Here is an 11,521-nt window from a genome sequence, read left to right as displayed (position 1 = left end):
TGTCTGGACAGTCCGCTCACTCTGACCATCAATCTGTGGGTGGAAAGTCGTGCTGAAGTGCAGATGAGTACCCAACTCCTCATGGAATCTACTCTATGAGTGGGGTAATCATTGTCATCCTCAAACACAAATATTTGATTGGGGTAGCAACCGCCTTACGGATGAGAGCATCAACCACTACGTTGGCCTTCCCAGGGTGATAAAGGATCTCACAATCATAATCCTTCACCACATCCAACCATCTACGTTACCTCATGTTCAGATTCGACTGATCCATCAGATACCTTAGATTCCTGTGATTCGCGTAAATAGTACAACAGGCCCCATAAAGGTAATGTCACCAAATCTTGAGGGCGAAAACCACCGCTCCCAATTCTAAATCATGCGTAGGATAATTCGCTTCATGAAGCTTCAGCTGCCTTGAAGCATAAGCGACCACATGACCTCGCTACATCAGTACCACACCCAAACCTGTTGCTGATGAATCACAGTATACCACAGAATCCTCAACACCTCCGACAGGGTTAGAATCGATGCCTCACACAATCTCTGTCTCAGAGTCTCAAAAGTTGGCTGTTGCTCGGGCCCGCAACGAAAGGTGACAATATTCTTCATTAACCGGGTCAACGGATTCGCTATCTTGGAGAAATCCTGAATGAATCTCTGATAGTACCCAGCTAATCCCATGAAACTTCAAATCTCAGATTGAGACCTCGGAACTTCCCACCTCATCACCGCTTCAACCTTGGCCGGATCGACCAAAAATATTGTTCTGATAGTACCCAGCTAATCCCATGAAACTGCACCTCGCGCAACCAAAAATCACACTTGGAGAACTTCACATACAACCTCTCCCTCCTCAGAGTCTCCAATACCTCTCTCATGTGCTCCTCATGCTGCTCATTGGTCTTAGAATAGACCAGGATGTCATCGATAAACACAATAACAGACCGATCCAACACACACTTGTATACTCGATTCATGAGATCTATGAATGTGGATAGAGCATTGGTGAACCTGAAAGGCATCACCATGAACTAGTAATGACCATAACGAGTCTGGAATGTTGTCTTCTGCATATCCTACTCTCTGACCCTCATCTGATGATAACTTGAACGCAGATCAATATTGGAGAACCAAGATACACCCTGAAGGCTGAAGTTGGTCAAATAAATCGTCAATCCTCGGGAGCGGATAATGGTTCTTCACGGTTAGCTTATTCTACATTGGTGTATCTTCTAATTCCAAAACAAGAAAAGCGTGTGTAAATGGACAAATTACACAAAATAGTAATGTATTTACATGTCTTTACCAAAAGTTGGAACACACGAAACAACCACAAAAACAATACCTTCCACGCCGCGCAACGCACGGAAAAACCTTCTAGTTGATATTATATAGAGAAAGAAGACAAGATGATCATACTTTTGTAAACATCAAAGGTTTAGGTCACACATTATAATAATTATAAATCTTTTTGATTTAAACAAACTGTCAAATATAATTAAAACTAAGGAGAAACATCGGGACCGGATACCTGCTTTTGAAAATGAACCAGGTCAATAACCGATAATTCCAACTGTAATCGAAGCGACCATAACCAATCATATTGATATTTAAATGGTTGTTTTATTTATCTTGTAATATAAATATCTTTTAAATTTTTATAAACCGCTAGAATCGATTCCAGTTCCAACATTCCCGAATAGTCGATTCTAATTCCGTTTTTTATTCCACGACAATTCAACCGGGGTACCTATCTATACTCACTATTTTTTAACTTTATGAAATTTGAGTATAATATTAAACTCTCACCATTTTTAAACGTTAAAAAATTTGCATGCATAATATTAAACTTAACAAAAATTATTCCGATCCACTTACATCCATGAAAGTATCATAAGTCATGAATATAAAAGAGTAAACCTCAAAGCATAACAATTATACATAGTTTAGATAAAAGTGTACTCCAACTGAGCAAGCGAAACACGCATAAATATATGCTAGTATATCATTTAATAAATTATCAATAAAACTACCATAAACATTTACACATGTTAATAATAATATATCATCAAATTTCTGTGAAAATGTATCGTTTCAAGTTATTTTTAAAATTTTAATGAGTCAAACTTGTCTAAATAATCCTATAGAGATGAAATCCAAACAATTTACACGTCAAACCGATCAAATAACACGAGCCCTTTCATCGAGGCTTACCAAAACAAGTAATTTTAGTAACATATGTGTGATTGGATATTTAAAAAAGAAGGAAAGGGACACCAGAAAGACCTGGAAAGTGCAAACTGAGAAATTTTGTGAATTAATGGAAGATTCTTCCTCCATTTTTAAAGTCAAATTCGAACGCTATGAGTCATTGGGTCATGTGTATTCTTCCCATTGATGATCCCACATTCGACAAGCGATTAATTAACCATTTTCTTCAACAACTGCTCCAATCCAAACAACACCGTGGAAATAAAAAAATGACTTCTACACCCCTTCCAGAACGCCAAAATTATTTGCGAAAGATTCAATTTCAATACAATTCTCAGTCTCATAGCCGTCGTCGTTGTCGTCTGCCTCCTCTTTCTAGAATGCCTTCTTTGACTTTTGAAAATTCGTCTCTAATCATATCATCATATATGCATCTACCTGCCCAATCGTCGTCGCCCCAAAAGATTAGTTTCAGATTCCATCGTTTTCATTTTCATTGTTTAATAATAACTCCTTTTGATTCTTCAGAACCCTTTCCTTTTGTTGTTATCTAATTGGGTTTTAGTTCGTTTGACGAACAGATCAAAGTAGTAGAAACAGGCCGTCTGTTTGTGTGTGTGTGTGTGATGTTCGGATCATGACCTCCGATCATTCATCATCTACCGCCGATATGAACTCAGATGGATCCAAGAGTGTCGAGCTTCAACCCTATCGACAAGAAGAAGATGCAGATAGCTCGCATAATTCATCTTCCCACAGAAGCATTCCGTCGAACACTTCGAGGGCAAACTCAGTGAAAGAAGTTGCGTTCGTTGATATGGGATCAAAGGGCGTGCGATATGGATCTCGAAAAGGAAGCTCTGGTGCAGAAAGGTTTAGCATGTCCATGTCGCAAAGAGAGATTAGTGATGAAGATTCAAGGTTGGTTTATGTAAACGATCCAGCAAAAACTAATGAAAAGTTTGAATTTTCTGGGAATTCCATTAGAACAAGCAAGTATTCCGTTCTAACTTTCTTGCCCAGAAACCTGTTTGAACAATTCCATAGAGTCGCCTATGTTTATTTCCTCATAATCGCTGTCCTCAACCAGCTTCCACAGCTTGCAGTTTTTGGGCGTTTTGCCTCCATCTTGCCATTAACAATGGTGTTATTAGTTACAGCAGTGAAAGATGCTTATGAAGACTGGAGACGACACAGATCTGACGCGATTGAAAACAATCGTTTATCAACTGTTTTAATGAACAGTTCATACGAACATAAGAAATGGAAAGACATTCAAGTAGGAGAAATCATCAAATTTTCTGCAAACGAAACAATTCCATGTGATATCGTTTTGCTTTCAACTAGCGATCCAACGGGAGTCGCTTACATCCAGACCATCAATCTAGACGGAGAATCTAACCTAAAAACACGTTACGCCAAACAAGAAACCATTTCAATCATCCATGAGAACAAGGAGATCAACGGCGTTATCAAATGTGAAAAACCCAACAGAAACATATACGGTTTCTTAGCCAACATGGAGATCGATCAAAAACGCGTCTCACTCGGCCCTTCCAACATCGTTCTTCGTGGATGTGTCCTCAAGAACACGAACTGGGCAGTAGGAGTTGTGGTGTACACCGGAATGGAAACCAAAGTCATGCTCAACAATTCAGGCGCCCAATCAAAAAGAAGCCATCTTGAAGCTCGCATGAACAGAGAAATCATATTTTTATCGATTTTTCTTGTTGTTTTATGCTCGGTTGTTTCAATTTGTGCTGGTGTTTGGTTGAGACGCCATAGAGACGAGCTTGATATCATGCCCTTTTATAGAAGAAAAGATTATTCAGAAGGAGATGCTGAAAACTACAAGTATTACGGATGGGGGATGGAGATATTCTTCACGTTTCTTATGTCGGTGATTGTGTTCCAGATTATGATACCAATTGCTTTGTATATATCCATGGAGCTAGTGCGTGTGGGCCAGGCTTACTTCATGATCCATGATGATAACATGTATGATGAAAGTACAGATTCGAGATTCCAATGTAGGGCCTTGAATATGAATGAGGATTTAGGTCAAGTGAAGTATGTTTTCTCTGATAAAACTGGTACATTGACTGAAAACAAGATGGAGTTTCAGTATGCAAGCATTTCTGGTGTCGATTACAATGGGGAGAAATCAGAGTTTTATGGAGAAGAAGAGGGTTACTATGCTAAAGGTGCTAAAAATCTTCTATATTTCATTTTCAGTTTTACACAGATCAATTGACTAATCTTTATTGTTCTTTTACAGTGAATGGGCTTGTTTTGAGGCCCAAAATGAAGGTGAAAGTTGACAGGGAGCTTGTTCGTTTATCACAAAATGAATCTAAAACCCAAAAACAAATTTACGATTTCTTTCTTGCATTAGCTGCTTGCAACACAATTGTCCCAATTGCGGTTGATACATCAAATCCTACTGAGAAATTGATCGATTATCAAGGGGAATCCCCAGATGAACAAGCCCTAGTTTATGCTGCAGCTGCTTATGGTTTCATGCTTATTGAACGAACTTCAGGTCATATAGTCATCGATATTCATGGTGATCAACAAAGGTAGATTTCATCATTCAAGATCATTGAAAACAATTTGATGATCTTGTTCTAATTAATCTTTACATAATCTATTTGTTTTCTAATTGATGAATTTATACAGGTTCAATGTTCTTGGAATGCACGAATTTGATAGTGAAAGAAAAAGGATGTCAGTTATATTAGGGTTTCCCGATAACACGGTGAAAGTTTTCGTAAAAGGTGCAGATACAACGATGTTTAACGTCATAGACAAATCAATGGATTCAGATATAGTAAAAGCAACCGAATCCCATCTTCATTCATATTCTTCAGTCGGATTAAGAACCCTAGTTATGGGAATCCGTGAACTAAATTCTCATGAATTCAATCAATGGCGTTCATCTTACGAGTCTGCAACCAATGCTTTAATGGGTAGGGCACGTTTACTTAAAAAGGTGGCAATCAATTTAGAAACATATCTCAACATATTAGGAGCTTCTGGAATTGAAGATAAATTACAAGAAGGTGTACCTGAAGCAATCGAGAGTTTAAGAACAGCTGGCATAAAAGTTTGGGTTTTAACAGGCGATAAACAAGAAACCGCTATTTCAATAGGATACTCATCGAAGCTTTTAACAAATACAATGACGCAAATTGTAATAAACAATAATTCTACTGAATCGTGTAGAAAAAGCTTGAGAGATGCGTTGATTAGGTCTCGCAAAAGTGATAGTTCTGGAGATGATTCAAGATCGATTGCTTTGATTATTGATGGGACAAGTCTTGTGTATATCCTTGATACGGAACTTGAAGAACAGGTGAATATTCATAATTCATAAACCCTAGAATTTCTTCTCTTTTGAGTTTTTGTAATCTGATATATTTTTTTTTATTTGTTTCAGCTGTTTGAATTGTCGAGTAAATGCTCTGTGGTTTTATGTTGTCGAGTGGCGCCATTGCAGAAAGCTGGGATTGTTATGCTGATTAAGAAAAGAACAGATGATCTCACCCTTGCAATTGGAGATGGTAAGTATAAAATTGGCATGCAAGGGTAAAATAGTCATTTCGGTTACAGGAATCATGATTACCTTTTCTCTTTGTAGGCGCCAATGACGTTTCCATGATCCAAAAGGCGGATGTCGGAATCGGAATCAGCGGACAAGAAGGTCGGCAAGCTGTGATGTCATCGGATTTTGCCATGGCTCAATTCCGTTTTCTTGTTCCTCTTTTGTTAGTCCATGGACACTGGAATTACCAAAGAATGGGATACATGATCCTCTACAATTTCTACAGAAACGCAATTTTTGTCCTCGTTTTATTCTGGTAATTTCATCTCTTTCATCTCCCTCCAATCAAAAAAGCATTCTTTTTCTAATTTCTACAACTCTATCCAGGTATGTTTTATTTACTGCATTCACTCTATCAACCGCCATTAACGAATGGAGCAGCGTGTTGTATTCTGTAATCTATACGTCTGTACCTACAATTGTTGTTGGAATTCTCGACAAGGATCTCGGAAGAACGTCTTTACTAAAACACCCTCAGCTTTATGGAGCGGGACAAAGGCAAGAAAGCTACAATACGACATTATTTTGGCTTACCATAGCAGACACGTTATGGCAGAGTATAGTCGCCTTCTTCATTCCGCTACTCGCATACTGGAAATCCACCATTGATGGTCCGAGTATAGGCGATCTTTGGACCCTTGCGGTTGTTCTTCTGGTTAATCTTCACTTAGCGATGGATGTCACCACATGGAATTGGATTATTCACGCATCGATTTGGGGTTCAATTGTTGCAACGATTATTTGTGTGATCATCATTGACGCTATCCCGATCTTGCCTGGATACTGGTATGCATAATCTCTTACTTTAATCTTCAATTTCACGAACCCTAACCCTAACCCTAATCTCCGATACTTTTGCAGGGCGATCTTTTATCTTGCAGGCGATGGTTTGTTCTGGATTTGCTTGATTGGGATCGTGGTGGCTTCCTTGATTCCTCGATTTGTTCTGAAAACATTGTTGCAGCGTTATAAACCGACGGATGTTCAGATCGCCGGGGAGGCGGAGAAATTTGGGGATTTAGTTGAGTCAGGAAGTGGAGAAATTGAATTGCATGAACAGCAAAGATGATTTTTTTTTTTTTTATAATTATATTCTTTAGGTTGCTAGAGAAATGTTCTCTTGCTGTGCCTGTGTTTGTGTAGTTTTTTTTTTGTCCTAAGGATAGAGCATGAAAATTTTGTGTTCATAGTTTCATCATTATTTATGCAAGTTACTTGGTCTTGTATCTATTTGTAAATTTTGATTGTTTACAATATAAAATTTTGGTACATGTTTTCTAGATGCACATATGGTTTCGTAAATGATTGGAACATCCAGCGAATAGTTTGATGGAAAGTTTGTTTATATGATAGATGAAAAATTATGTACAAAATTTATGATCGTTTAATTAAGTAAACAAACATGAAAAACATGCCATTTTTATTTATGTTTGTTTATTGGGATAATGACTTGAAAGGGTAACGAACTTTCGACTTTGTTCACATTTAGTCACTAATTTTTTTTTTCATTATCTATTAGTCATTGAACTATTAAAACTGTTCATATTTTACCCTTATGACCGGCTGTTACCGGTCATAAGGATAAAATGTAAACAATTTCAATAGTTTAGTGGCAAATAGATAATGAAAAAAAGTTTAGTACCTAAAACCTAAATGTGAACAAAGTCGAAAGTTCGTTATCCTCTAAAAAGGTCAATGACTAAATGTGAACAAACTTCCTCTTGTATTATGTTTTAGCAAATTATTTATTTTTGTTAAATTGTAACAACATTTGTTGATTAAGAAATCTATGAAATAAAAAAAAACAAAACCCTGAAAGTATATTTAAAAAAAAAAAACAAAAAACCGAAATCGAAATAAAAAACCAATGGTTTGACATTTTCCAAAATAAAAAATCAAAATTTCTAATCTGATTTTGGTTTTACAAAAAAAAATGAACCATTCTCACTGATGTGAATTATGACCATTGGTTTGACATGCGGAATTAAATAACACATAAAGAACACGGTGATTTGGGTGTTTAAGAGATGCATTCGATTATGAAAGGTGTTTACAAAAAAGGATCTAGATCTAAATCTACATAATTAACATACACTAACACTCTCAATGTTACATCTCTCAAGCACATCTTTACATGTGGTATGAACCCACCTTATATAGAGGTGTTTACATGTCTCTCTCTATCTCTCATGTCATAAATGGGGAGTTTTGGATAGAAAATTCTGAATTGAACGTTTTCTCATTCCATTTTTGGTTTTATAATCATTTGTCGATTATAAAAAGAAGGAAGGATTTAGATATGGAAATCCGAAAGTTGAGTTTTTGTAAAACCAAAATCAAATTGGAAAATTGTGATTTTTTATTTTGGAAAATACCAAACCGTTGGTTTTTATTTCGGTTTCGGTTTTTCGTTTTTTTTTTAATATATTTTTCTGGGTTTTGTTTTTTTTTTTATTTCATAGATTTCTTCATCAACAAATGTTGTTACAATTTAACAAAAACAAATAATTTGCTAAAACATAATACAAGAGGAAGTTTGTTCACATTTAGTCATTGAACTTTTTAGAGGGAAACAAACTTTCGATTTTGTTCACATTTAGTCACTAAACTTTTTTTCGTTATCTATTTGTCACTAAACTATTGAAATTGTTCACATTTTACCCTTATGACCGGTAACAGATGGTCATAAGGGTAAAATGTGAACAGTTTCAATAGTTCAATGGCAAATAGATAACGAAAAAAAATTAGTGACTAAATGTGAACAAAATCGAAAACTTGTTACCCTTTCAAGTCATTATCCCTTGTTTCTTTCTAACTAAGATGTTTTCCGAATTTATTCTTGGATCGTTTATTCTAATGCCATTTTGTTTTATCATTACCCTTACTAAGCCTATACGAAAAAGTTATACAATCATGTCTAGTTCTCTTCTATCTAATTTATCCATATGTACCAAACACTATCTTAAAGAGCATGTGTCTTTCAACTATTGACCACATAATATATGATCAATTGTTGTAATCTTCAAGTTAATCCAAAGTGGACAAATGTCGTACGAATATTTACTTTTTAGCGACATGCATTACAAACTATACATATCCATAATCATATATTGAAACCTTTAATCATGGTCTTAAGAGAAATCTAGCATGCATAACAGATATCCAACAATACCAAATCATATAAACCCTTGATACATAATCTCTAAAATAACAAAATCCCATACATGAATTATTTCCAATAAGGTAATATACTTTGCCATAAATCCATTTAGGCATCACACTTTCACTTGTCATAACTTGTCTAAATATTGTTTGTGTCCAAACAACTGCCATTCCAAAAGTATTATATCAAAAAATATTGGTTGTCACGAATATTTAGGAATATTTGATTAAGTTGGTAAGATATTATAATTTGAAAAAACGGTATATCACTAAGTAATAGAAAGTAAATCTATAAAGTATTCAATAATATAATGATACATTATTTCTTAATTTACATTGTAGTTTAAAGTTTTAATCAATCAAATTCTAATGTTATAGTGTATATATATATATATATATATATATATATATATATATATATATATATATATATATATATATATATATATATATATATATATATATATATATATATATATATATATGAGGGTTCAATTGAGAAAAAAAAAGGGTTGAGAATGGGGGAATTATTCTCAGCCAATCATTTAATTAACATCTTAACTTAAAATACACGGTGACAAACTTGTAAATATGATATGATATCCTTCAATCACAGATATGTAACTGTGGATAATTTGATAACAATTCAAATTCATTACTACTTGATCGTTCATTATCCAAATTTCTTCTCCAACGTTCAACAATCATCCAGATTTCTTCAATTAAATCATCGATCAACATCATCTAGTGTTAATCAATCATCCATCTTCGTCAAAAACACGTTCATCAACATCATTCAACAGTAGACCAGAAAAAATTTGTTTTTGGTTCTTTCAATCCAACCTTCAACTATGCTTGAATACGAGAATATCTTCAACATCTACGATTAATTTTACTCCCAGTGTCATTAGATCAATATCATCGATAATCAACAGCAGTTTCACTTCATATCATTCATTCAACATCGATCATCAAACAAAACTTCGAAATTAAGGTTAGAAAAACATCAAATCATTTTTTTTTTGAAAAATTTCATATAATTCTCTGTCAATCTACTATTTTGTAAGTTTTAAATAGTCAAAGTATCATGTTTTAGCATTTTTAAGAAAGCTTACTTGTATGCACTCCAACTGTTTGATGAAAAGCATAAAGTAAATTACCACGTTACTGATGAGTTTTATGCATAAGAACAATCTTATGTGCTCATACAAACCCTAATGCTTGGATCTAGGTTTCTCTATTGAACATGCTTTAAATCCAAGACTAACAAACTTAGATCTAACATATTATAAACTGAATTAGGGTTTATAGAATTACCTTTGATTGTTATATAGTAATAACAATCAATTCCTCGCTTGAATTGGCTTCAAAAGCTTAGTGCCTCAAGTGCTGCACCTCTAATGGAGTCACAAACACCACTAAGCAACTTGGATGAATAGGGAAGAGAAGGGAGGCACCAAAAACGGCTGGAAACCCTAGAGAATTAGTTGTCCACGTTTTTGGGGCCTAAGGGGTCCTTTATATACTTGTGTGGGCTGCTAGGGTTTCAATCAAAACCCTAATGGATAGCTTAAACTCTAAGCAGCCCATGGAACCTTCTGGATAAGGCCATGGACGAAAATATGATGGGCTTCCATCATAATTTCTTTCACCCCTTGATCCTTTAGCATTCCTTAGCCCAATAACTCAATTATCCAATAATTGCAGTCCAGTCCCCTAAGTTTAATTAATCTCTTTTAGCCACAAAATTAATTAACAATTAATTCTTGACTAATATTAATTAAACAATATGATTTCTCCTTTAATATATTATTCTTATAATATATTAATAAATCATATTTAAACCTTTTTCTCCTTAAATCACCCTACATATTGCTATGGTGAAGGCAACCCAAAAGGACCATGCTCATAATCGGGTCAAGTACATACCAAAATAGTTATGGACTTAGACACTAATCCAACAGTCTCCCACTTGGATAAGTCTAATAACTATTTTCTGTATGACTTCAGAACCTGATCAGCAATCGTAGCTTTCAAAAGCCGCTGTCAACTCTGATCTTATCAGATAGCGTGTCCTCTAGATAAGGGATTATATATTCCTCCATTCTCAAGATATTGTATAGACAAAAGACGTGAATTTCAATCATTCTCTCTATACTATTTCCCGACTTCCGATTTATGACGACTGACAACAGACTACAATTGAACACATCAACTTAGTCCCGGCTTGGCCAAGCGCTTAGGTGTCATCATTAAATCATCGAGAGGCCCACAGATATCGCTTTTATCCTACTTTGGGTAAAAGGAATGGATAAAATTCGACTCATATGCTCGCTTGCATTTACTAATCGAATCACACACAATAATAAGTTTTATAACACCAAGTTACTGGTGCGTTTACTTATTATCAATGTGTGACCGACTAACAAATAACAACTCACACGTCTCGGTTTCAAGAATACACAATATTATCGTCTCACTAATCACTCGTGATAAAACCATGAAGTGATCCAAGTGAGCGTGGGTTTAATCCAATAC

The 11,521-nt window shown here is 35.1% G+C and overlaps 1 protein-coding gene across 1 annotated transcript; it reads left to right on the top strand.

Annotated features, from left to right (window-relative positions):
- Positions 1–2,359: 2,359 nt before the first annotated feature.
- Positions 2,360–7,109, top strand: LOC145087037 (phospholipid-transporting ATPase 1-like). Its single transcript, XM_079024937.1, has 7 exons — positions 2,360–4,421; positions 4,496–4,796; positions 4,897–5,572; positions 5,657–5,780; positions 5,858–6,077; positions 6,149–6,607; positions 6,683–7,109. Exons 1-7 carry the CDS (start codon positions 2,855–2,857, stop codon positions 6,888–6,890), a joined length of 3,555 nt encoding a protein of 1,184 aa, XP_078881063.1. The 5' UTR covers positions 2,360–2,854; the 3' UTR covers positions 6,891–7,109.
- Positions 7,110–11,521: the final 4,412 nt, after the last annotated feature.

This window comes from Lactuca serriola, chromosome 2 (assembly GCF_051521515.1).
Source record: "Lactuca serriola cultivar US96UC23 chromosome 2, Lser_US96UC23_V15, whole genome shotgun sequence".
NCBI lineage: Eukaryota > Viridiplantae > Streptophyta > Magnoliopsida > Asterales > Asteraceae > Lactuca > Lactuca serriola.
The sequence above is the reverse complement of the archived record's forward strand: the minus strand, read 5'-3'. Positions and strand labels throughout refer to the sequence as shown.